The 21,863-nt window shown below is 46.8% G+C and overlaps 2 protein-coding genes across 6 annotated transcripts in view; both read right to left on the reverse strand.

Moving 5' to 3' along the window:
• Positions 1-9,079, reverse strand: part of LRP11 (LDL receptor related protein 11) — a 51,995-nt gene extending 42,916 nt beyond the window's left edge. For all 5 annotated transcript variants that reach the window (XM_057739325.1, XM_057739324.1, XM_057739322.1 and 2 more), the window contains exons 1-2: positions 8,307-9,079; positions 1,148-1,305 (exon numbers count right to left, since the gene is read on the reverse strand). In XM_057739325.1, coding sequence (XP_057595308.1) covers positions 1,148-1,305; positions 8,307-8,946 — 798 coding nt within the window. In that variant the 5' untranslated portion in view covers positions 8,947-9,079. The remainder of the gene's footprint in view (positions 1-1,147; positions 1,306-8,306) is intronic.
• A 4,980-nt stretch (positions 9,080-14,059) lies between these two features.
• RAET1E (retinoic acid early transcript 1E) lies at positions 14,060-21,194 on the reverse strand. Its single transcript, XM_057737761.1, has 6 exons — positions 21,166-21,194; positions 20,522-21,039; positions 18,640-18,903; positions 18,107-18,388; positions 17,253-17,455; positions 14,060-16,388 (listed from the first exon to the last, which is right to left on the reverse strand). Exons 1-6 carry the CDS (start codon positions 21,192-21,194, stop codon positions 16,323-16,325), a joined length of 1,362 nt encoding a protein of 453 aa, XP_057593744.1. The 3' UTR covers positions 14,060-16,322.
• Positions 21,195-21,863: the final 669 nt, after the last annotated feature.

Here is a 21,863-nt window from a genome sequence, read left to right on the forward strand (position 1 = left end):
ATCATCTCATGCTCATGATGGAATCTAAAAAAACAAAAACACCCAAAAAACCGAGCTCACAGATACAGAGAACAGATTGGTGTTTGTCAGAGGCATGGGGCAGGCGACAGGTGAAAGGGGCCAAAAGTTACAAACTTCCAGTTATAAAATAAATAAGTTATGGGATGTAATGTACAGCATGGTGACTATAGTTAATAATACTGTTTTGTATATTTGAAAGTTGTAAAGAGAGTAAATCTTAACAATTTTCATCACGAGGAAAAAAATTGTGCCTTTGTGTGGTGACAGATGTTAACTAGACTTATTGTGGTGATCATTTCACAATATATACATATATCAAGTCATTGTGTTGTGCATCTGAAACTAATATAATGTTACATGTCAATTATATCTTAATTGTGTGCAGGCAGCCACTGGACAAGTGGGTCAGTCCCATCGGCAGCAATTCCAGCCCAGATAAGCCTGACGAAAATCAGCGAGGAGCCCTTGAATAGGAGCCCTTGACACACACACACACACACACACACACACACACACACACACACACCCTTATTTAACTATCTCAGGCAGGCCTAACGCTAGGTAAGATGGTTGCTTTCTGGACCATGTGAAGAATAAGTTCATTCTATTGTTATTTTCCTCTATGCTCCTTTGTATTTTTCAAATTTTCTACTTGGACTTTGAACTGAAAAGCGAAGAAATAAAAAAAATTTTTAAGTAATCTGAATGAACAAAACAAAGCATGAGTCTTTTTCCTTGACGCATTTTTGTGCTCTGGAGAAGTCAACAAAAAAGCAGCAAGAACTAGGGTGAGCTTCAAAACACATGATCAGGGAATTCCCTGGTGGTCCACGGTTAGGACCGTGCACTCACTGCCAAGGGCCCGGGTTTGATCCCTGCTCGGGGAACTAAGATCCTATGAGCTGCAAGGTGCAGCCAATAAAATAAAATAAAATAAATTAAAATAAAAACAAAACACACGGTCAGGACCACTGTTTACTCAGTAGAAAAGTAAATTCATATAACATTTTTTCGACATTTTTATGCCATTTTACACTTCTTCTGCCAACTTATAGACATTTGAGGAAAAGTAGAAAGACCACTTCACTGAAACATTAGTTTTCATTACAATTACGACATGAATTACCTTCATGTCCACCGACGGGTCACCCTGCAGCAGTGTCCACTCATACTGGATGATGGCGTGGTCATCTGTGCTCTCTCGGCCGTCCAGAATCACTCCGTCTGTGGGCAGATGCAAAACCACGTCCTGCCCAGCCTTGCTAAATGGAGGCTCATCTTTTTCTGTAAAAGAAAACAATTCACAAGACAGATGATTCCCTATTTTTTTTTAAATTTATTGAGAGGTATTTTGTTTGCTAGAATACGTGTAGTCCAGCAAAGAACTGCCAAGAGGATGTATAGCAACTGAAAGTTATCTTCTTATTTTCGCTGTAATGTAATAAATTGGGAACGTTAAGGCCAGTTCTTGGATTCACATAAAATAGAACTCACAAAGAAATTTTCTGGAATCCAATTTTTCATCTAGGAAAACAGAAGAGGTTCACAGCTTCTAACTAGTTTTTATAAGAGAAGCTGGCACACAGTTTGCGGTATCCTAAAATAGCAAACAAGGTGGTATTTACCTTTTATTTTTCATGGTACTAAATGTAAGGCTCACTGTGTTCACTAAATATTAATACGTGACTGACAGCTGCTCCAGTGGTGACTGATAGAAGCCATCAGATACAGAAAATATTTCTAGGAGCAGAATTGTGAATACTTTAATTGATTTAAGCGTCTTAGTAAGCGTATGCAAATGCACATATATTTTAAAGAAACAGTCATTTAGCTGGGGAAAAAACCTTATAGGTTTTTGTAATACATCCGTTTTGGCATCCACTATTTCCTCCCTCCTCCAGCTCCAAAACTTGACCCAAATTCTGGCCTGGACTTCCTTAGATTATTCTAAATGATGTTGCTAAGACACTGCTCTCTTTCTGCAGAGCCGAAGTTGCCACCCAAGCAAACTTCTAAGGGCCAATGCAGATGCCCAGTGCCTGAGGTTTGGGGCCAGCAGCAATCCTATTAGCTTCTCATTAGGCAACAAAGGGTGGTCACTGCCGCTGGAAGGACTCTTCTGGAATGCTAATCTGATCGGGTCATTTCTTTGCTTCAGGGGATGTTTAGAGACCTACCTGACCTACCTGTGCAGCACTATCTTCTCATCTATAGCGCCTCTCAAGGCCCAGCAACAGAGGAAGGCCCAGCAACAGAGGACAGATGTGAGGGCTTGCAGCTCTTACAGCTGTGGCTTTTCTGAATGAGAATGCTGCTTGCCAGCCTCAAGAGAGATGACTTTTTTTCCCCATGAGCTAGTTTACAAGGAATAAGCACACTTGCTATCGCCAGAGGGGACATATGTCCATTGAGAAGATGAGTCCCATTTTTACAGTCATTTAAAACAATGAGGACTAGACTGAATTAAGCCACATAAGCAACCCCTGCCTTACAAGACATTTGATCTTTTTTCCACCTGAGCAAAGATCCAGTGCCTGATGACTTTATTCTGCTCCTCCCAGATAAGGAGAGAGATGACAACTGCATTACTAATAGGCCCTATTATAGTTTTATAGAGGAGTTTCCTTTGCTTCTGGAAGATTCACCACTTTCCACACGTTTTACCACTTTATAATTCTGGAACCTTTTTTGGTGTTGCTGGTTTTTTGGCCATGCTGTGTGGCTTGTGGGATCTTAGTTCCCTGACCAGGGATTGTACCATGGCCTCTGCAGTAAAAGCACAGAGTCTTAACCACTGGACCGCCAGAGAAGTCTCTTAATTCTGGAATCTTATAATGCAGCAGTAATACATTATAATTAGCAGCTATTTGCTTCAAAAAATTTTTAAAAATATTTTAAGTAGACAAACTAAAATACACCTATATGATATAAACAGCAATGATACTAATAATATATTTTTAGGCCCTCAAATGTTGCTATTAATTTTTTTTTTGACGTTCCACTAAGGTTTCACACTCCCTTCTCTTTTATTTTTTAATTAAAGAAAAAATTTTTTTGGCCGTGCTGTGTGGCACTGGGGATCTTAGTTCCCTGACCAAGGATTGAAACCATGCCCCCTGCAGTGGAAGCGTGGAATCCTAACCATTGGCCCCCCAGGGAAGTCCTAGGCCCTCGAAGATTTAACCGAAAAGATTTAAGATGGAAAAATCAGGTAAACTCTGAATTATCCCACATACTATAAAACTAATTAATCCTGGTCCTCCTGGAAGAAAAAAATCATTGCTTTAGTCATTTATTGATACTTTTCTTTAGGTAAGCTTAAAGATATGATTTATGAACATAGTGAAATCCTCATAGCCTCTGAATTGGTCACTGTATTTGAAATAATAGCTATGTTTCCTTCTCAGATCTAATCCAGGCAAATTATACTGTATAATGTGTTTGAAAACAAGCCAGAGCTTATCTGGCTTAGGTTGGCTTAAGCCAGAAACAGGTCTTAAAAATAAACAAATGGGGCTTCCTAGGTGGTGCAGTGGTTAAGAATCCGCCTGCCAATGCAGAGGTCACGGGTTCAATCCCAGCTCCAGGAAGATCCCACATGCCGCGGAGCAACTAAGCCCGTGTGTCACAAAAAAATAAAAAATAAAAAAAAAATAAACAAATGACACGGAGAAGAGGAAAGGAGTGTGCTATCATTCAAGAAACCTGATTTGCTGATGAAGGAACAAGATTAAATGTAACTTGGAATTTTTTGTTATAAACATGTAATAAGCCAATGTTAATTACTCTGGACACACTAATTTCTTTTGAAGACTAAGCACACTTCGTAAGATCCACAGAGGTGAAATAAAATTCGTCCCAATTTTGATGAAGCATATCAAGGTGGCATTTTATATAGAGAAATATATCGTTAGCTAATCAGATTTAACAACACGCTGCTCTGAACAGCGCCTTAACGACAAGGGAGATGCCTGCAATCTGGGTCTTACTGTGTGGGCACCAATGACATAGCCAAGGCTGAGGATATGGAAGCAGGGCCAGACTAAGGGTGGAGGCTTAGATATTACCGGTCAAAATCCATCTTGATTTTTCTGTTTGCTTTTGTGGTCTTTTCTTCCATTGTGTGTTTTTCTTAATTGTAACACATTAGGAAAAAATTATTCACAACCCCAATATAATTATCATCATTTTTGGTGTGTACTCTTTGTCCTTCTCCATCTGAGCTGCTGATAATAATCATTAATAGTTACCATTTATTGGGTGATTTCTTTGTACCAGGCACTGTACTTAGCGTTTTGAGCCATAAATTCACTCTACTTTCACAAGCCTCTGAGGTAGTACTGTCATCTGCAGCATACTCATGAGGAAACTAAGGTCAGATTGGCTAACTTAGGTGCCTAAGACCACACAAGTGATAAACTTGTCAGTTCAGATGTCTGCCCAGGTCTGTCTAACTGGAAGGCTCTGTCCTTCCTACTGTACTTTGGGGGCACTTGACCTGTATTCTGGTTACAGTAAATATAAAGTTACATCCTGAATTTAACCTACTAATTTATTAATATATTTTATTTTTGGTATTTATTCATATATCCTAATATTGCTTGTGTTACTACATAAACTTCACAGTTGTCATTTTAATTCCCTAACCTCTACTACTGGACATTTTACTGTTACCAATTTTTTTCACCATCATAAATCACGCTATAATAAACTTTTTTGCTCATACTTTTTTTTTAGCATGGATCATTTTCCTAAAAAAATACTTCAGGAGAATGAATATTTTAATGGTCTCTGCTACCTTTCCTGATTGACTTCCAAAAGAATGGTTTCAATTATACTTTCAGTGACCACGTAAGATTGTAAGTTCTCCACCTGCATGCCAACATGAGAATAAACCTGAGTAAACTTATTATTGCCAATTTAATCACAGTAAGCTTGGTATTATTTGCATTTATTTGATTACTTATAAGGTTGAACATTTTTTCATGTTTATTAACTAAAATGTCCTCTCTTGGGGACTGTGTTCATATCCTTTGCCCATTTCTTTTTGTTTTTCTGACTGATTCACATAAGCTTACTATTAAATATAAGTACTTTGATCTCATATCTTCCCGGACTCGTCTGCAATTCCTTTTGTTTCTTGACATAATTTTTTAAAAACATGTGTATATTACATTGTTTCTCTTTGTGATCTCTTTGATTAGAAAGTTATCTTCTTCCCCCCAAAAGTGTAATAGTAAGTTTATTTTCCTCAAGTCTTCCTATGTACAGAGTAACCTCTGGCTTAATTTTTTAAATTTATTTAATTCTTTAACCCATCTGGAATGTGTGTGTGACCAGAGTTGCAGGTCTCAATGTATTTCCCCAATATTCCCACCAGATAGTTCAACAGTATTTATTAAACATAATTGTTCGCCACTCTTTGTGATGTTTATTTACAACACAAAAGGGAGAGGTTGAAAATTTGAGAAACATGAGGTAGGTCAGGCACTTGTGGAGGGATGAGCCTAGGTCCATTCTTTCCTTTGCGCTTGGAGTAGATGAGGGAGAGGCTGGGGGTGGCCATGTGTGGGTTTGCAGAGGGGAGGGTAGAGCACCACCTAACAACTTTGATTTTCCCTAACAAACAGGGGCCTGACTCCTCAAGTTACACAGGATCTTCCCAGAGATCCTGGTTTTCAAGCTGAATATCCAGTGGAAACAGCATAAAGGTTCTGGTCCTTGAGCCCTTGGAGACTGTATTCTTGGGTTCCTCTGGGGTCCTAACCACTCTACTCCCTCCTTCCTGCTGCTCTTCACTTTTTACTGGAGAACCTAGTCCCTCACCCTCACGCCCGCCCCAGTCAGCCACACAATCCAACCAGGGTCCTATAGCAACATCAGGTACATGGGTGCCGCCTTTATAATTCACAAAGCATGTCCACCCTTGATCCTCATGACAGCCCAGCTAGAAGGCAAGGCAAGTACTCAAGTCCTAAGAGGATGAGCAGGGACCTTCATGTAGAAGAGCTGGCTCTCAGACCCAGGTTTCAGGACCTCAAGCCCCCAGCCCAGACCTTTGCATGTGACTGCAGGCAGATTGTGTCATGTTCAACACATCTCTCTCCAGCATCCTCCACTCCTTCCCACATTCTCCCACCACCCTCTGCAGCCACCTAGTCAGTCCCACCCTCAAAACCCGACCAAGGGCATCTGCTTCCAGGTGGCCTGATGCTGCTGGAGAAAGCATTCGGACTGGCCCGGAACACAGCTCACAACTTCGAATGCACAGCTCCACAACTCTGGTGCTATGAGACCCTTGGGCAGGTCGCTTTCTCTCCCAAGGCTCCCAGTACCCTGGGGATTATGAAAGAACCTAGATTTGGGGTGTTGTGAGGGCAGAGTGAGTCTGCTCGTCTAAGGAGCTTATAATAGTGCTTCCCATCAAACTCAATAAACACTGGCAACAAACAGGGCTGACAGGGTCCGTATACATGTGTGCTGTCCCATCCCACCTGGCCCCCCACCATTTCTTCATGATCTTCTTATTCACCTCAAATGGACCCTAACAAATTCTCTGCAAGAGCTTTTCTAAGCCATCTTCATGCTCCTTTAGCCTTAAACTACACATGCTCACAAGATTTAGAAAAACAAAAAACACTCAAGAAGGAAAAACTTAGTCTCAGAAGCACAGAGAACTTCAGGAGGTTAAGCATCTGGGCAGGGAAAACACAGGACATTTGGATAGGGTAATCTTTGCCCTACTTGCAGACAAAATGAGGGCGAGAAGCACCCTTCCATGTATCCGTACTACTGGGGATCCAAAGAACTGTGAGCAGGGCAGTGCTTTTCCAGAATAAGGGCCAAGCCCAGTGGTCACCTGTGTGTACTCTTGAACATCTACAAAACTAAATTCCTAGACAAACTTACTCCAGGGAAGGGAAGGTCAAAAAACGAAGTAGAAGAAAAAATGATTCAGAAAAGTCTACAGTAAACTGAAGATTTCCCCCCATGGGTATATTCTTTCCTTGTTTAATTTCCTTTTGGTTTCCTCTGGCTTATAAGAAAGCTCTCTTTGTCAATGTTGGTTTCTTCCGGATGTGCAGTGAGAAAAAGGAAAAGGGACTTTGCTTCTTTGGTGCTGGGATTTTTGAGTTCCTGCTTGAGCAGAAGGATGTGTGTGTAATAGCCATGGGCCAGCTCAGGGATGCTGGTGGGGGGTCCAGGCGAAAGTGCTTCCTGCCTCCACTTCAGGGAGAAAACTCTGGGGTCCTTCCCAGTGTCTGCCTCAAGGCTGAGTAGTCGCGGGGTGACCTCTGATGTTTATTTCCCTGGAGGTGGGAAGGGAGGTGGGCCATTGTGGACACAGATTTCCAGATCCTTCTCTCTGGACCTGAAGGTCATGGAGACACCAGATTTCCAAAGTGGCTGAGGCTATGGCCCTCTAACCGTGCTATGGTTTCCCTCTTGCGTTATAAAGCAAACAGCAACAGAGTGCAATCATACACACCGAGCTGGACACAAGCACTATTCCCTCAGGGACCTTAATCTCCAACTGCTACAGTTTTTTTTTTTCCCCTTCCTGTTTGGGTCTTCTCATTCTGAGCAGCCCTAGAAAGTAAAACCATCAAATGAAAAGCATCACTTTTAGCTCCTTTTCAAAAGAGAGGTGCCTTAAACTTTATTTCCAACTAATCAAGTCCATTCCTTTCCATCTTTAAAAAAGAGAACCATAGCTCATTGGAATCAGTTGGACCCACTTCAAAATAACCTGACACATTTCCCTTCCTATTTTTACCTGATGAAAGCAACTTTAGGTAGAATCATGAATCCTGAGATCCAAGCTAAGAAATAAGGGTGCACTATGAGCAATCTGGCATCTAATCAGATTTTGCTCTTGTAATTACTTGACACAAACCATGCCTTATAAGAACCTCTGAGACTAAAACAGGCTTTCCCCCCACCCCGAACTTTTATCTTCCATTAAATCGAATTTCTGTGAATCCTTTTAGATCAGCATTCCTCCCTAAGCTTATAAAAATTCCAGAAGCAACCTATCGTGCCCACTTCTGCCCAATCTACTGAGGTTTCTCAGAAACCATCCCTAGGACTGAGAAATCAAAGCCGCTCTTCCGGATGCCCGCAATTAAGTTAATTTGGATCCAGGGTGTTTCATTTCTGACTTGTCTTAGGAGAGCCCAGCAGCCCTGCCTAGGCGGGTCTCCCAGATGCAGCCACCAACAGGTGCAAGGACAGCGACAGCAGGACCCAAAAGGCCCGGCCCCGGCCTCCAGTGGCGTGCTTACCCGGCCGAGGCGAGGCCCGGGCGCCAGCTTCCAGGCCTTCCTGCTCGCCCTCTGGGGCGCGGCTGAGGCTGTAGCTGCTGTAGCCGCGATGCAGTGCGAACTTGCAGACGCTCTGGCCGCGGGCGGTGCAGTTGAAGAGGTAGCAGCCGAGCGCGGCGGCCCGAGGCGCGGGCCGCCGGGGCAGCTCCACCACGGCCACGGAGCAGCGCGGCTCGAGGCAGCAGGCCTCCAGGCACTGCCGCCCGTCCCGCACGGCCGCCGGCGCGCTCAGGATGCTGGCGCCGGCCGCGATGGAGTCTTTGGTGCGGATGATGGCGTCCGGCATGGCGCGGTAGCCGCCGCCGCCCGGGCCCGGGCAGCCTTCCTGGGGGCCGCCGCCCGCGCGAAGCTCCAGCTCCAGCTCCTCCCGCGGCCGTTCCTGCTGCAGCTGCCGGCGGAACTCCTCCAGCAGCTGCTCCACGCCCGAGAGCTGCGCGTGCAGCTCGGACAGCGGCGCGGAGGGCGGCCCGGCCGCGCGGCCGCCGGGCAGCCACAAGGACAGCAGCAGCAGCAGCAGCAGCAGCCGCAGCCCGCGCAGTGCCGGGAGCCGCGGCGGCCGCCTGCGCCCGGAGCCCGCGCTCTCCGGGGCGGCGGAGGCCATGGCGGCCGGCGGCAGAGGCAGCGAGCCGCGGCGGGGCGGCAGCGCTCGAGAGAGGCGGGGGAGCGCGGGCCCCGTGGCCCTCCTGCGCGGCCGCGGCGGGCGCTAGGCCCCAGCGTCTCAAAGCGCGGCCTCCCCGGGGCCCCGCTGCGCCCCCGAGGCCGCGGGCGCTTGGTAGCCGGTGGGCGCCGCGGCAGCTGCGGGCACGGCGGGCCCCGCCCGGCACCGCCCCTCGTCCTTTCCCGGGGTCTCCGGGCCTCGGGCCTCGGATGCGGCGGCCACAAGGCGCACCGCGCAGGGGTGAAAAGCGGCAGTGGCGGGGAGGGGGGCGCCCCGCCCAGGCCCGCCGCTCCGGGCCCGCCCTTCGCTCGCGGGGACCCCGCCCACATCCGCTCATTCTGCAGGTGAGGAAAGTAGCCTGGGCTCTGCTCCCAGGGCCCTCTGGATCTGGGTTGGATTCATGTCTAAGCGCGCCAGGCTTTATTAACCAGCCAGACCCGCTCAGTTGTCAGCTTAAAGGGGTACGGACACTTGGGGAGAAGGGGAGGAGGGGTCTCCACAAGTCCTTGTGACCTCAGGGCCCGCTCTAGCGAAGGGACGTGCTCAGCGGGGGAACCGCCAGGCTCCATGTTCAGTCCTCCACCTCCAGCGCCCTGATTGTTTGCACCTTAGGTCCGCAAAATGCACTTGGGTGAAGGAAGGCAGGCAGTGCTGTGGAAAAATGTACAACTAGTGGTCACAAACACTCAGTTTTCCACAAACTTAACTAGAAATCTTAACACAGTCACTTGCAGGGACCTGATGGGTCCACTCTACAGCGTGAGCAAAGGCCTTCAGCTGAGGTCTTGTAAGATCTAGAGGGATCGTGACTTAATAAGGTATCCAAAAAAGTCCAATCCAGGGAAAGCTACACCTGAAAGTTCTAGCTACCAGTGAGCAGCTTCTGCGTCTTCTTTGTTTCTGAGTCCATTTCTATTGATTCATTTTTCTCATGATTATGAATCACATTTCTTTCTGTTTAGCTCATCTGGAATTTTTTTTTTATGAGAAACTTGAACATTGTGAATTGTACATTTAAAAAATGTCTATTTTTTAGGAAGATAAGAATAAATAACTGGATTGGAAAATCGCAGTCTCTGCTATACTTTTTATTTTCACAGATGACATTTAGGAACCCATTGCTCTCAGGTGCAGAATAGAGCAGGAGGTGAAATTAGAAGGTAAAAATAGAAAAAAAAGAAAAAAAATTAACCTAGTATTTCTTGCCATTCCACAAAAAGCAGAAATTTTAAAGTTTTTGTGGATGTGTATTTCAGTGACTTTGAGGCTGGAGGAAAAAAAAAAAAGATCTCTTTGTCCTAAAGGCTGTGGCTGGGGTGCAGCACTTGGGCTGCAGTTTCTTCCGCTGTGCAATGTTTACCCCACACTGACAGCAGCCACTTTCAGATGCCCTGGGAGTCACGTAAATTCCATTTTCCTCAGAGCATGAGAAAGCTTGTTATGAGGAGAAATTTTCACATGTGATAAGAATAGTCCCAGAAGGGGACCATCAAGCCTTCTAAAAACTGGTTGTTATTATAAGTATTAGGATTAAAAATAAACATATATGATGATATGATATAATATTAACTAACAATTGTATATGATTTATCAGTTTGCAAACACTTTCATACACATGGTATCACGCAGCTTTCACGAAGCTGTTAGATGGACAGGTGACCTCACTCCTGTCTTAGGGACAGTGAAGGAGAGTTGGCAGAGTGAGACCCAGCTCACCTGCTCCATGGGGAGAGGACGAGGGGGAGGAGGACGGGACCGCATTGCTCAGGGGCATCATGTCCAAGCCCTTCCAGCACCAAGAAAGTTTCCCCAGCTTGCCAGCTTCACAGACTTTTTGAGAAAAGTGGAAATGACTTAATGTTGTGGGGGTTTTTTTGTTTTTGTTTTTTTGTTTGTTTCCTTAACCAATAAGAATGGTTATTTCTGGGGTGTGAGATGGTAGCAGTGGAGTGTTTACTTTCTTACTTTATAAGACTTTATATCAGTTGAATTTTTTTACCATGATGTGATAAAGGAAATCATGTATCTCAAAATGCTAATTCTTTCTCCTTTCAGTTTTTTGGAAATGAAATATCTTTGATTTGAAAGCCTAAATGTCAAAACCTTATGAATGGGCAGAATTTTTATCTGAGGATACAAATATCAGGACTGTGATCTGAATAGATGGAGATGTGTCTCTGTTTTATAAAATCATTAAGGGTAAAAGTCCAGCCAATTGAGATTTGCACATTATACGTCGATTTATTGAAGGTTGGAACGAGATCGTCATCCTAGTGACTGTCTTAAATGCTTTACAGGCAATAAGTTAAACTAGTGCATGTAAAATCCTTACAAGGGCATCTGACACATGGAACATGCTCAATAAATGATAATAATTATTATTATTTCTTGTTGCACCTTTTAATTTTATAGGAAAAAAACCAGGGCCCACAGAAATAAGGGTGCTTCCACAAGATTAGAAGACGTGCAACCAGCTGAAGCTTGACTCTCCTACAACCTGCCAGCCCAGCAGTCATTACATTAAGATTCCTCCCCGTCCTCACCCCCTTCACGGTGTCTGCTCTGCCCACATCCTTGGAGGGTGACCTACCCACTGCTGATGAAACCGTAATGAACACCTGGCTCTAGCCCAGCGACCGACACTGTCTCCCAGGAACACAGAACGTAGAATCGAGGAACAACGGAACCAGAAAGGGAAGTGAAGCTGAGAAGCTGGGTGGGGGGCCATATGGCCCTGTGAGGGGTGGTGGAGCAGAGAACCCCCTCAGCAGAGGGGCCACAGGGAGCATGCAGGAGGGGCCCATAGAGCACAGGGTACACGCAGCCCTGAGAGAGGGAGAGAGTGAAGGCAGGGGCTGCCTGACAACTTTCTAGTCCCAGCAGCTACCCCTGGGCACCTCCCTGGCCTCCTCCTTTGATTCTTTGCGTGGGCTCGTATTTTTGGCAGCTGAGTGATGGAGGGTTGTCCTGGTAAAATCTCTGTGGATTGCAAACAACAGAAACCCACTCCACAGTGGCCTGAGGAAAAAGGGCCACAGTGCTTTGGCATCTGAGATGTCACTCACGGGCAGGGCAAGAAGGGCAGTTGAGCCAGAAGGAGGGCCTGGACCCAAGGGTGGAAGCCCTCGGCCCAGAGCAGCTGGTCCCCAGGTGCTACTTCTTCCTCCCAGGTCAGGTGGTCTTGCATCTTCCCACCTCTGGGCACAGGAGTCCTGTTTTTCTCAATGTCTGGCATTTTCTGCCCTCCATGTGCAAAGCCTGAGATTACCTCACTTTAATTTCCAGCAATGCACAGAAACTGAGCCCATAGACTGTCAGGCTCAGGAGAGATTCTGATGAGTCCAGCTGGGCCCTGTGTACCCCAGGCGCTGTTACTAAGGTGCAGAGGTCATGAGGTACAAGAATGGCTGGGAGCACTGCCTCCCTCCCCTCCCCCATGAAGGGCAGAATGAGAGTGTGGAGCTGGGGGGAGGCCCCAGAAGTTATCTTCTACTTGACTCAGGCAATTAACACTTCTGTTAATTTTTATTGCAAATTTAAGAGACACTTTAAAAAGGGCTGTGCTCGGACTGCCAGTAAATGTTCTGAGTTCTGCGCAAACACTGATCATTGACTTACCACAACCTCACACACTGTGTACCATTATAGTCCCCGTGTTATCCTGGCTGGGAGTGTAAGACTTCACACATCCAAGCAATTCCACCTTTGGGCGACTCTTACTCTTCACTAGAACAGTTTTGTTTTTTTTAAATAAATTTATTTATTTGTTTATTTATTTATTATTGCCTGCATTGGGTCTTCGTTGCTGTGCAGGCTTTCTCTAGTTGTGGTGAGCGGGGGCTACTCTTCGTTGTGCAGCACGGGATTCTTATTGCTAGTGGCTTCTCTTGTTGCAGGGCATGGGCTCTAGGCACGTGGGCTTCAGTACTTGTGGCAGGTGGGCTCAGTAGTTGTGGCTCACAGGCCCCAGAGCGCAGGCTCAGTGGTTGTGGCACACGGGCTTAGTTGCTCTGCAGCATGTGGGATTTTCCTGGCCCAGGAATCAAACCCATGTCCCCCCCACATTGGCAGGTAGATTCTTAACCACTGGGCCACCAGGGAAGTCCGAACACTCTTCTTTATATTCGGTTACAATCTGTTTTGTAGCTTTTTTTGTAGTTCATTTTCTTGAGGTCTCTTTGAGCAATACTGTGAAGTGATGGTCCTTCATATATTTAAAAATTGCCATTATATCGTGCATGCTACTTAGACTGCGAAATTTAACACAATGTTAAAAGCACTGTGACCCTAGGCAAGCCACCTACCCTCTTCAAGCCCCAGATTACTCATCTATAATACAGAAACAATTGCATAACCTTACCTCCCATGGTTGTTGCGAGGATTAAGTGAAAGCACCTGCCACAATGGCAAGCATGGGGTAGAGGGTCCATAACTACTGGCTATTGTGCCCTGTTGTCTGTCCACAGATCCATCCATCCTATCATGTAGCCCTTAGATCTTGATCCTGAAACCTAACACTTTCTATCCCATCTGTTAAGTGATGATCTTGTCTGATGTTCGTTCAAGAAATTGATTTAAATTATGGACTATGGGAAGGCCAACAAGGGAGACTTGAGGTACTTCATTAAAGTCCTAACCCAAGGTTAACATGGGTTCGTAAATTTGAACCCTTTGGCTATGATTATTAGGTTATTAATCTACCCAGGTGCTCTTTCTCAGCCAGCTTTCTCCATCTTTTCTGCAGATATATCATGAGAGCTTGTCAGGTAGCTTGGAGTTGCAGTATATCATATTCTCGTACGATGAGAATTTTACAACACCAAGTTTACAACACCCAGTTTACAACACCAAGTTAAACAGATGGGTACCACTGCTTGGAAAATGTAGTAAGTGACTTACCTTACCATCCTGATAAGCACTGTTTTCCTGTCAGAGTTCTCCAAATAGGCCCTTAAAAGCTATTTGTACAATCTTGTCCAGGATTATTTTCAGGTACAAGTTTTGCAAAATCTACCTTTTGAAAGTTAGATTGGCTTTTCTCCATTTCTGTTGTCTGAGCACCTTCGATAATGTCTGTCTAGTTTTCTACTGTAGTTGTAACAAATTACCACAAGCGTAGTGGCTCAAAATAACAGAAATTTATTACCTTATAGTCTGTAGATTAGGATTGGACATTTTTAAGGTTTTTCATACTCCTTGCCCAAATAGGCTCCAGGACCAGTTTTTACTTCTGCTGACTAAAGAGCCTTCATACTCTGCCAAACGAAGGAATCACATTTTATAGTATTTGGGCAATTTTGAAAATTTTTTGAAATTGTTGAAATTACGAGGATGAGTCAAAAATTATCCGCACTCTGGCTATAGAATTTATTTTAATTAATTTTTAGAAAAGACAAATACACCATTTTTTGACATAATCTCCTTGCTTTTCAATATACTTTGTCCATCAACAAGCTTTCGTATTTCCTCATTAAAAAATGTTTTAGGCTGAACTGCGAGCCGTGAATGCACTGCTGTCTTCACTTCCTCAGAAGTGAATCTTGGTCCTCATAGGGCTGCTCTCAGGGGACCAAACAGGTGAAAGTCTGATGGAGCAAGATCAGGACTATAGGGAGGATGCTTTAACATCTCAAAACGAAGTTTTTGCAGAGTGTCAACAGTGTGGGCAGAAGTGTGCGGACACGCATTAACATGCAAGATCACAACGCCCTTGGACAGCAGTCCTCTGCATTTAATCTGTGGACGTAGATGGGTGTCCAGCTCCTTCTTGATGGCTAACACTTCTGTGACCTTCCTGGAACTTCTCTATCCATTCATACACACTGTTTCTTGACAAAACACTTTCTCCATACTGCACACAAAGTCTTCGATAAATAACAGCACCAGGCACACCCTCAGACCACAGAAAACGAATCACTGCATGCTACTCTTTTTTTGTGCAAATCACAAGTGGGGCATCCATTTTTGCTTGCACCACAATTACAAATGAACTGATGTAACACATTCGCACATGCACAGCAGCAACTGGAGAGACAGCAGCCTTGAACAGAAAGTGCTGATAAGACAGTGAGGCCAACAGAAGTATTAATATGACCTGGATATTTTTGATTCACCCTCGTATAATGTGTATATATATATAGTTTTCCAGATTATTTTGCATTATAGTTTATTATATATATATTTTTTAACTGAATCACTTTGCTGTACATCCAAAACTAACACAATATTGTAAATCAACTATACTTCAATAAAAAAAATACTTCCAGAGTTCCCTCGTTGCCTAGTGGTTTGGATCCTGAGCTTTCACTGCCATGGCCCAGGTTCAAACTCTGGATGGGTAACTGAGATCCCGCAAGCCATGTGACACAACCAAAAAAAAAAAACAAAAACAAATTCCATGTCTCTTTTAAGTAGAGCTCAGAGTTTCCATTTAAAATATAAGCTACTACATATACATCCTACTATATATAAAATAGATAACAAGAACCTATTGTATATCTCAGGAACCCATACTTAATATTTTATAATAACCTATATAGTATATATACATATGTATAATACATTACTGAGTCACTTTGCTGTACACCTGAAACTAACAAAACATTGGAAATCAACTACACTTCAATAACAATTTTTAATTAAAAAATAAAATAAACTATAAGCTATTATTAGTACAAAGAAAGAGTACATTGTGTTACCACATGTATGTTTAGTATTTTAAAATTTGATATTTATAATAATGTATTTCAAGTCTCCCAAGAAAAAAAAGCATCAAGGTGAATAAAGAAAAAAAAATAGTGAAGGAAAGGAAATCAGAATTTCGGTAAAGGGAGAGATTTGGGGTTCTCTAGTCAGAAGAGGGAGTAGAGGGTTTCTCTCTGGGGTTCAAGGAGATTTTAAAAGTAACAGGAGCCTTCCCCAATCAATGAGGAGAACTGATATTTGTTAAGCATCTTCTGGGTACCAAGTGCTTTGCCAGCGTGATCTCACATTTTCCTTACTCCTTAGCAGAGTGGTTCTGATTCTCTTCCTGAGTGACTGAGTGAGGAGGAAACAGAGCTTAAGTGAGGCTTAACTCTCTTCCTGAGTGACTGAGGAGGAAACTGAGGTTAAGTGAGGCTGCCAACTTACCCAGGTCAGAAAGTAATTTGTGACCTGGGTAAGCTGAAAATCGATCGGAAGCAACACACAGTGAGGTATGAGTCATGTTAGCATAAACGTAAACATGTTGTCTCGGCTTTGAGATACCAAGTGACACACACGTTGTGTGTTGCTTTCTGTTCGGACTGGCTCCAGTTCTCTTCAGATGTCCAACCACATCACACCACTCCTTGTAAGGAGCTCAGCTGAGCTGGCAGACATTCCAGCTGATTAAAGCGACAGGCCTAAAATGAAAGAGTTAAGCCTTTGATCATTTACTGTGAGAGCACAGGCCAGAGTCTGAACCCAGAGGCAGTGCCAACGTCCCTATTCCATCTCCCCCAATGGAATGGCCTATGTAGGGTCGTCTCACTGTTCAGAGAGACCAGAGCAAAAGGCTTCTGCAGCTTTATGGACCCTGGGGTGGGGGGAGGGGGAGAACTTGGAGTAGAGAGACCTGGGTCTGAGTCAGAGTGGGGCCAAGGGTCTTCAAGGTTTCCCTGTCCTCTTCACTTAAGGAGGCCTCAGCAGAAACACCAGAAGAGAAACTTGGCCCAGGGCCTCAGAAAGTAAGACCTAGGAAGGAGGCCTCTGGGGCTAGGAATGTGAATATTTGAAGAATATGCTGGGCCCAGGGCCATGAGAGAGACTGCAGTGCCCTGCTGTCACCAGTCTGGGGTGAGGAGGGCAGCTCTCCATGTGAGGCCAGCCAGAGAGATCACATAGGATTTTCAGCCCAGAGACGGACTCCTCACTTCTTCAGGGGGAGAGTTACCTCTTTTGTTTTCCCTTCACCTCTCTGTTCACTGACTTTTGCCATCTTTCTCTTCCATTCCATCAAGAGTTAATTCGTCCCTGTGAAAAGTTTCCCCCCTCACAGGAGTAGATACTTGGTTTCACTCCACTCACTCCACTATCCTGCTGCCTATACCAGCCTCTTCTACCCCAACAACAGAGTAATTCCCAGCCCTGCTGGCAAGTGTGGGGGCCCAAGACTAAGGAAGTGCATTGTTTCTAGGTAAAGATAGATCAGTGGACAGGGGCTTAGGTCAGACCCATGGCTTACCTTTCTTTTTTTGTTTGTTTGTTTGTTTGTTTTTTTGGCTTACCTTTCTTAAGTCCTTACCAGAACATGCCCTGCCTGGGAGCCAGAGGCCAGCTTGCTTCTCACCTGCTGTGGTCCCTGATTTCTCGCTAAGTTTCATGATGATGAAGCCAGTTAGGACTAAGCAGCTGAAGATCAATGGGATGATCCATGCAATTGATGGGATGGATGCAGACTGGTCATTATCTAGGGCCTTTATTAGTGGTTCTAATGCAAACAGTAAGCAAAAGCCTGGTGAAACCTAATAGTACATCTTCCTCAGAGGCTATTGTACCCAGACAGCACATGGCCCCCCAACAAAGTTACTGACCCATTATGTGAAGCCATTAGGGTAGAAAGATGAAGAGGGGTTGTGTCCTGTCCTCACGGAGCTCATATTTCTACTGAGGGGGACAGCAAATGTCCATCTGATTATCGTGCAAGTGCACATGTTTACTGTGGGGACTCCTTTTTGAGGAGGACACATCTGGGGATGCTTACTTCAGTCTGGGGAGGAGTGAGGGTTTCATTAAGTGACATCTGGGCTGGTTAAAGGATCACTACAACAGGAAGGAGAGAAGGCCTGGAAGCACAATAGGTATATAGATCTGGGGACCATCTAGCAGTGCAGGGGGGCTGGGTCATTGGTTCATGGGGAAGGGGGCTCCTGTGCTGAGGGAGGTGGGCTGGGAAAGGAGGAGGCTGGGCAATCCTATGCTATGCCCCTCACTGATTCTCCAGACACGATCACCAAGAGATCAATCACGCCATCCAGCCATCGTAGTTGCAACTGCGCACACGTATGTGCTCACACCCACACAGGGAAGGCACTAGACCTTTGAAGAGAGCTGCCACCTCCCCCACACCCTGCTCAGTTACCTGTGGGCTCTGGTTCCAGCATGTTCTCCCAGTGTTCAAGGAATTCCCTAAACCAGTGACCGCAGTCTCCCATTGAGATCTTGCTGAAATACGCGGCCAGTTCCTGGTTGTTCTCCCACGCCTCCTTGATCCCTGTGGCTCCAGGATTGAGGACTGTCCAGTTCATGCTCATCGCATCAAGGACGAGGGCTGGCTGTCCACTGAGGTTGAAGTGCAAAGATGCACCAGTGCGTCGCTCGGCCTCACGCTGACAACACAGCTTGACCTGCAGGGTGGGAGGACCTGCGCCCCCACACAAAGAATCATCCTGGACGGTCCACAGTGCACCCTCCCCCAGTAGCTCAAGTGTGCCTGCACATCTAGGGGCCTGTGCTCTTCTGGCCATGACTTGCCCTCTCTTGCCCATCAGGCCCACTGGGTCTCTACGGCTGGGCCATGTTCAGTTCTTTCACACGAAGCCCCTTGCCTGCATGCGCTCTGCTCCTCCCCTCTTGCTGGCTCTCTCCAGCTCCCCACCCCCTTCCCATTCTTACCCCCGGGCTCCTTTTGCTCCAGTTTCATGACAGGCAGGACCATCCTGAGCTCTTGACACACTTCTCGCAGCATTTCGCTCAATTCTGTCCATGCTTTTGTGGCATTTACCTCCTCCCCCAGGAGACCCAAAGCTTTGACCTTGTTGCTGTCACTGTCATACCGGAGGAAAGGCTTTGTGTCCACTGAGCCCTGGACTTCACACCAGGGTTGCCCAGGTCTGGACTGAGATTTGACAGTGAGCTTGAGGCAGAGAGAGTGACCATCTGTGGGAGAAAAACACAGGTGTGTCCCCGGAGATTCCCCATGAGGGGCCTGGCTGCAGAGGGAGGGGCCTCCATCCCAGACCCCCTCCATCGGCTGCGTCCTTAGTCCTGCCTCACCTTCAACTGTCTCAGGTTTAGTTAAACATTTTGATGCCACCAGGGACCCCTTGGGTGCACATAGGAGGATTTATCTGACAAATATTTTTAGTGTCCTGTACCAGCTGTTGAGGTACCAAAAAGACAAGACAGTGTCTGTACTCCAGAGACTTAAACTCTATCTGAACAGACAGGACGTTCAAAAAAAGGGGAAAAAGACAGCATAGGAAACATGACTCATTCATGATGGGTCCCGGGTCACCAGGAAAGGCTCCCTGGAGTAGGAGGTGAGGCTTGGCAGGAGAGGGAGACCTGCCACATGAGCACAGGACCAGGCACCCTGCCTTAGGCTGGGATCCCCGCACACTGGGGGTAAGTAACCTCCTGGGCAGCCAGTCCTGCTACACCACACGCTCCCCATCCTAAGAGCATGTGGACAGGCACCCACCAGTGTGGAGCCTTTTCCCCTCCCCCCTCCTGGTCCTCCCCTTCCCAGCCAGGTCTCCAGATCCCAGGACACTCACTGCCCAGAGTCTTCCTGGGTTCTATCAGCAGCAGTATCAGCAAAAGAAGCCCTGAAGTGCGAGCCAGCGACATTCCTCCCAGCAGTTTTAGGAAAGTAACCTGCAAAAATTAGCCTGGCCTGTATCTGCACCTCCACCTCTGAGCACTGCCCCAAGTCTTCAGTCCAAGACTGAGGAAGCCCTATTGAAAAACAGTGCAAAGAATAATTACGAGTATTTGCAAGTATTCAAAATGGAATTCGCCATTTTTAAAAAAGTGATGATATAAAAAAAATATTCACTTTAAATAACCTCCCTCCCCCTCCCTCCCAACCCCGCCCTCCCCCCTTTGTGGTGTGAGCAAAATTGCTGGGAGTTGTGATCTCCTCTCCCCTCATTCCACCAACCACTTCCTCTTCTACCTTCCAATTAATGTCCTCTCCCCTCCTCCCCGCTGCCTCTGTTGCCTCCCTTTTCCACCTCCTGCTCCCTCTTCCCAGATTTTCTCCCACCTCCAGTCTCCATCCTAACCTCTCAAACTTTCCCTTTAACGATTAAGATTCACTCTCACCAAGTACACCCCAATGTTGATCAAACTAGCTGCAGGCAGAGAGCACGTGGTCTATCACGGAAGGTGGGTATGCAAGAGAGTCCAACACTCCTGTTGGAGCCGAGACTCAAGAAAAGCCGGGACGTTGTTACTCTAATAGCTTCTGTTCTTTGCACGCGGCAAACTCCTCCCAAGGCCACTGGAGGAGCAAGCTTAAAGCCAAGGGGTAGCAATTTCATTCCTTTCTTATCAACCATCCGTGCCCAACCTCTCCCGCCTGGCGGTTCCCCACCCTCTGCCCCCTTCTCCACCACCCCGGCCTGGCCCCGGCAATCGGGCCGCGGAGGTAGCTGAACACCGCGGTCTCAGAGCTGGTGGCTTCGGGATGGCGCGGTAACTCGGAACCCTCGGGGGACCCGCCGTGGGACCCGCCGTGGGGTCCACTCGCCGCCCATCCTTCGCGTCTCACCAGTGTGCGGGGTGGAACGCCTGCGATGGGTGGGGCGCGGTCCTCGCCTGCCGGGTCCACCCGACGCTGCCTTCGCAGGTTGTGACGGTCGGTGTTTGCAAGCGCCAGAGAAGTTGCGAAAACTCCCTCGCCGCGGTTTCCGGTTTGAAGCCGTCAGCCTTCTGTGGAATCTCTCCCCTAGGTCCCGCGGCCCCGGCTCGCCAGAGCTCGGCCGGCCGCGTCCCGAGCGGCGTCGCGGGCAGCGGAACCCGCCGCGGCTGCAGAGAGGCGCCCGCGCCGAGGTCGCCGCGCTCGGGGGACCGCGCTCCGGGCAGGCTCGCGGGGCCGGGAACACACAGCCCCCGGGAGACGTGGGAGCACGCGGGCCGCGGAGCCGGGTGAGCGAGGTCTCGGAGCCGCGAAGTGCCGGGGATGCGGGGCGACCACGAGCTGCTTTCTTCTTGCCAACCTGGGCGGGATTTGTGGCCTCGGACGGGAGACCGAGAGCGCTCTTCTTGTCAATTACTCTGCAAGAGATGCTCAGGAAATATAAGGTTACTGACGTCACTGCTTGTTTCCCTCCCTGGCCCCGCCCCCACTGCCTCTCTACTGCTTGCCGTCCTCCCCCCTCCCCCCATGCTTCCTAATCAGACATTCCTCCCTACCCGTGGGGCAGCTGCCTCAGGACAGTCATTCTTGGATGGGGCTCCTTGTAAGTCCAGCTAAATAAATAGATAAAATAAAGTATATGGCACCGGGGTGATGAGATGAGTTGGGAGCTTGGGGTTGACATACATACGCTAATATGTATAAAACAGATAACTAATAAAAAATTTATTAAAAAAAAAAGTACATGGCACCGGACATCTAATTTATTCTTCTGACTGTCCCTCCCCACTTTCGGTTCCATTAACCTCACACTCTTCTAGGTGGTCTGTGATCAAGGCCAGGACAAGTCTGAGGGGGCAGGGCACCACCCACCCTCTCTAGCAACATTCCCTCCCTGCTCCTCATCCACAGTGGTCCCCACATTCATCTTGAACCTCCAGGGTCCCAGGCACACGGATCTTCCCCAGCACACATGCACCCCTCACTTCTCACTGCCGCCCACCCGGACTCTGTGGTGTATTGGTGTGATACAAGAATGATGTAAAATGTGTCAAGAGTATCATCTCATCTGCTGTGGTTCATAAGCGCTTAGTAGCTCATATGCCCAGGGGCCCTGCTGGTGGCTTGTCATGAGAACAGATAGAGAAGCCACCATGGCAAAGGGACATTTAGACCATAAATACCGAAAGCTTGTGACGAGTATCCAAGAGTTCCAGTCTGGGCAAAAGCTACCCTTTGCTGATCCAGCTTTTCT

The sequence above is a fragment of the Hippopotamus amphibius genome, chromosome 6 (genome assembly GCF_030028045.1).
Source record: "Hippopotamus amphibius kiboko isolate mHipAmp2 chromosome 6, mHipAmp2.hap2, whole genome shotgun sequence".
Classification (NCBI taxonomy): domain Eukaryota; kingdom Metazoa; phylum Chordata; class Mammalia; order Artiodactyla; family Hippopotamidae; genus Hippopotamus; species Hippopotamus amphibius.